Source organism: Penaeus monodon, chromosome 15 (assembly GCF_015228065.2).
Source record: "Penaeus monodon isolate SGIC_2016 chromosome 15, NSTDA_Pmon_1, whole genome shotgun sequence".
NCBI classification, from domain to species: domain Eukaryota; kingdom Metazoa; phylum Arthropoda; class Malacostraca; order Decapoda; family Penaeidae; genus Penaeus; species Penaeus monodon.
This window is the reverse complement of record NC_051400.1, coordinates 27,172,086-27,173,068: the sequence shown is the minus strand read 5'-3', so window position 1 is coordinate 27,173,068 and position 983 is coordinate 27,172,086. Positions and strand designations below refer to the sequence as shown.

Sequence of the window (983 nt, the reverse complement as noted above, 5' to 3'; positions counted from 1 at the left end):
GATGAAAAATGGTCCCTCATTTGGGTTATTTGCTTCTGATTAGTGATATAGGAAGGGTGAGGGTGGCGTGTGAAATGCGAAATATAAAAAATGCGAAGCTATTTTTCGCCGTGGATGACCCGACGCCGAGCTTTCATATAACGATTAAGGGAGTGCTTTCGCACGCATCAAACACAACAAAGCCCCGTTCACAACCGCCGTGGTCACATCTACTCCCTTATAGACACAACACGTTTCTCCCCCGTCCACGGCGTGAAAAGTACATTCGATTCCATGACCCGTTTCAGACACATCGATTTTTCGCCGTCCGCCGTCACGACGAAGCTTTCCAGATGAAGCCACTGATGTCAATGAGCCCGTTTCAGGCGCCCGAGTATTTCCTGTTAGTATGTGATATACGGGCACTTCATTCCCACCATGCGTTATTGCTGTGTTTAAATATCGTACGTAATTGTTTTTGTTATTGTTCATTTATCAATTTGAACCTAATATGTTTGATCTAGTCTAAATTTTGAATCGTGAACTGGCCAAAATGCAGAAGAAACAGAAAATTGCAAATCAGAATCAAATGAAAATGCGAAGAATTATAAGCGGAAAAAAGAAGAACGATGATGAAATAGAAGAAAAACAAATAAAGGAAAAGTGAACTTGGGAGTAGAAAACGAAAAACAAATAATAAGAACAATTAGAAGAAAGGAAGAGGAAGAACAAATAAAAAAAGAAAATGGATAACAATGAAACATCAAAAAATAAAAAGAGTGAAATAAAAAATCCCATAGATGTTTCCTTCAAAAGACGAATATGTCACTCTAAGCCTGATAATGAAAAACAGCCTTTATTCCAACACCTGATTTGGACATCTTTACTCCTCGACATTAATTGGGATAATATATCCATTATCCGCTGTTGTTGGAGCCTAAAATCACAGAAAAGGTACTGGGGTTACAGAAACGTGGGGCTGTGTTGCAGATTTTTAAACCTTA

General features: G+C 38.7%; 1 protein-coding gene across 1 annotated transcript in view; it reads left to right on the top strand.

Moving 5' to 3' along the window:
• Positions 1-8: 8 nt before the first annotated feature.
• LOC119582287 (Kv channel-interacting protein 4-like) overlaps positions 9-983 on the top strand; it is a gene marked incomplete in the record, with an annotated part of 88,821 nt that continues 87,846 nt past the window's right edge. Inside the window, 2 exon segments of the mRNA XM_037930505.1 lie at positions 9-56; positions 288-443. Coding sequence (XP_037786433.1) covers positions 9-56; positions 288-443 — 204 coding nt within the window.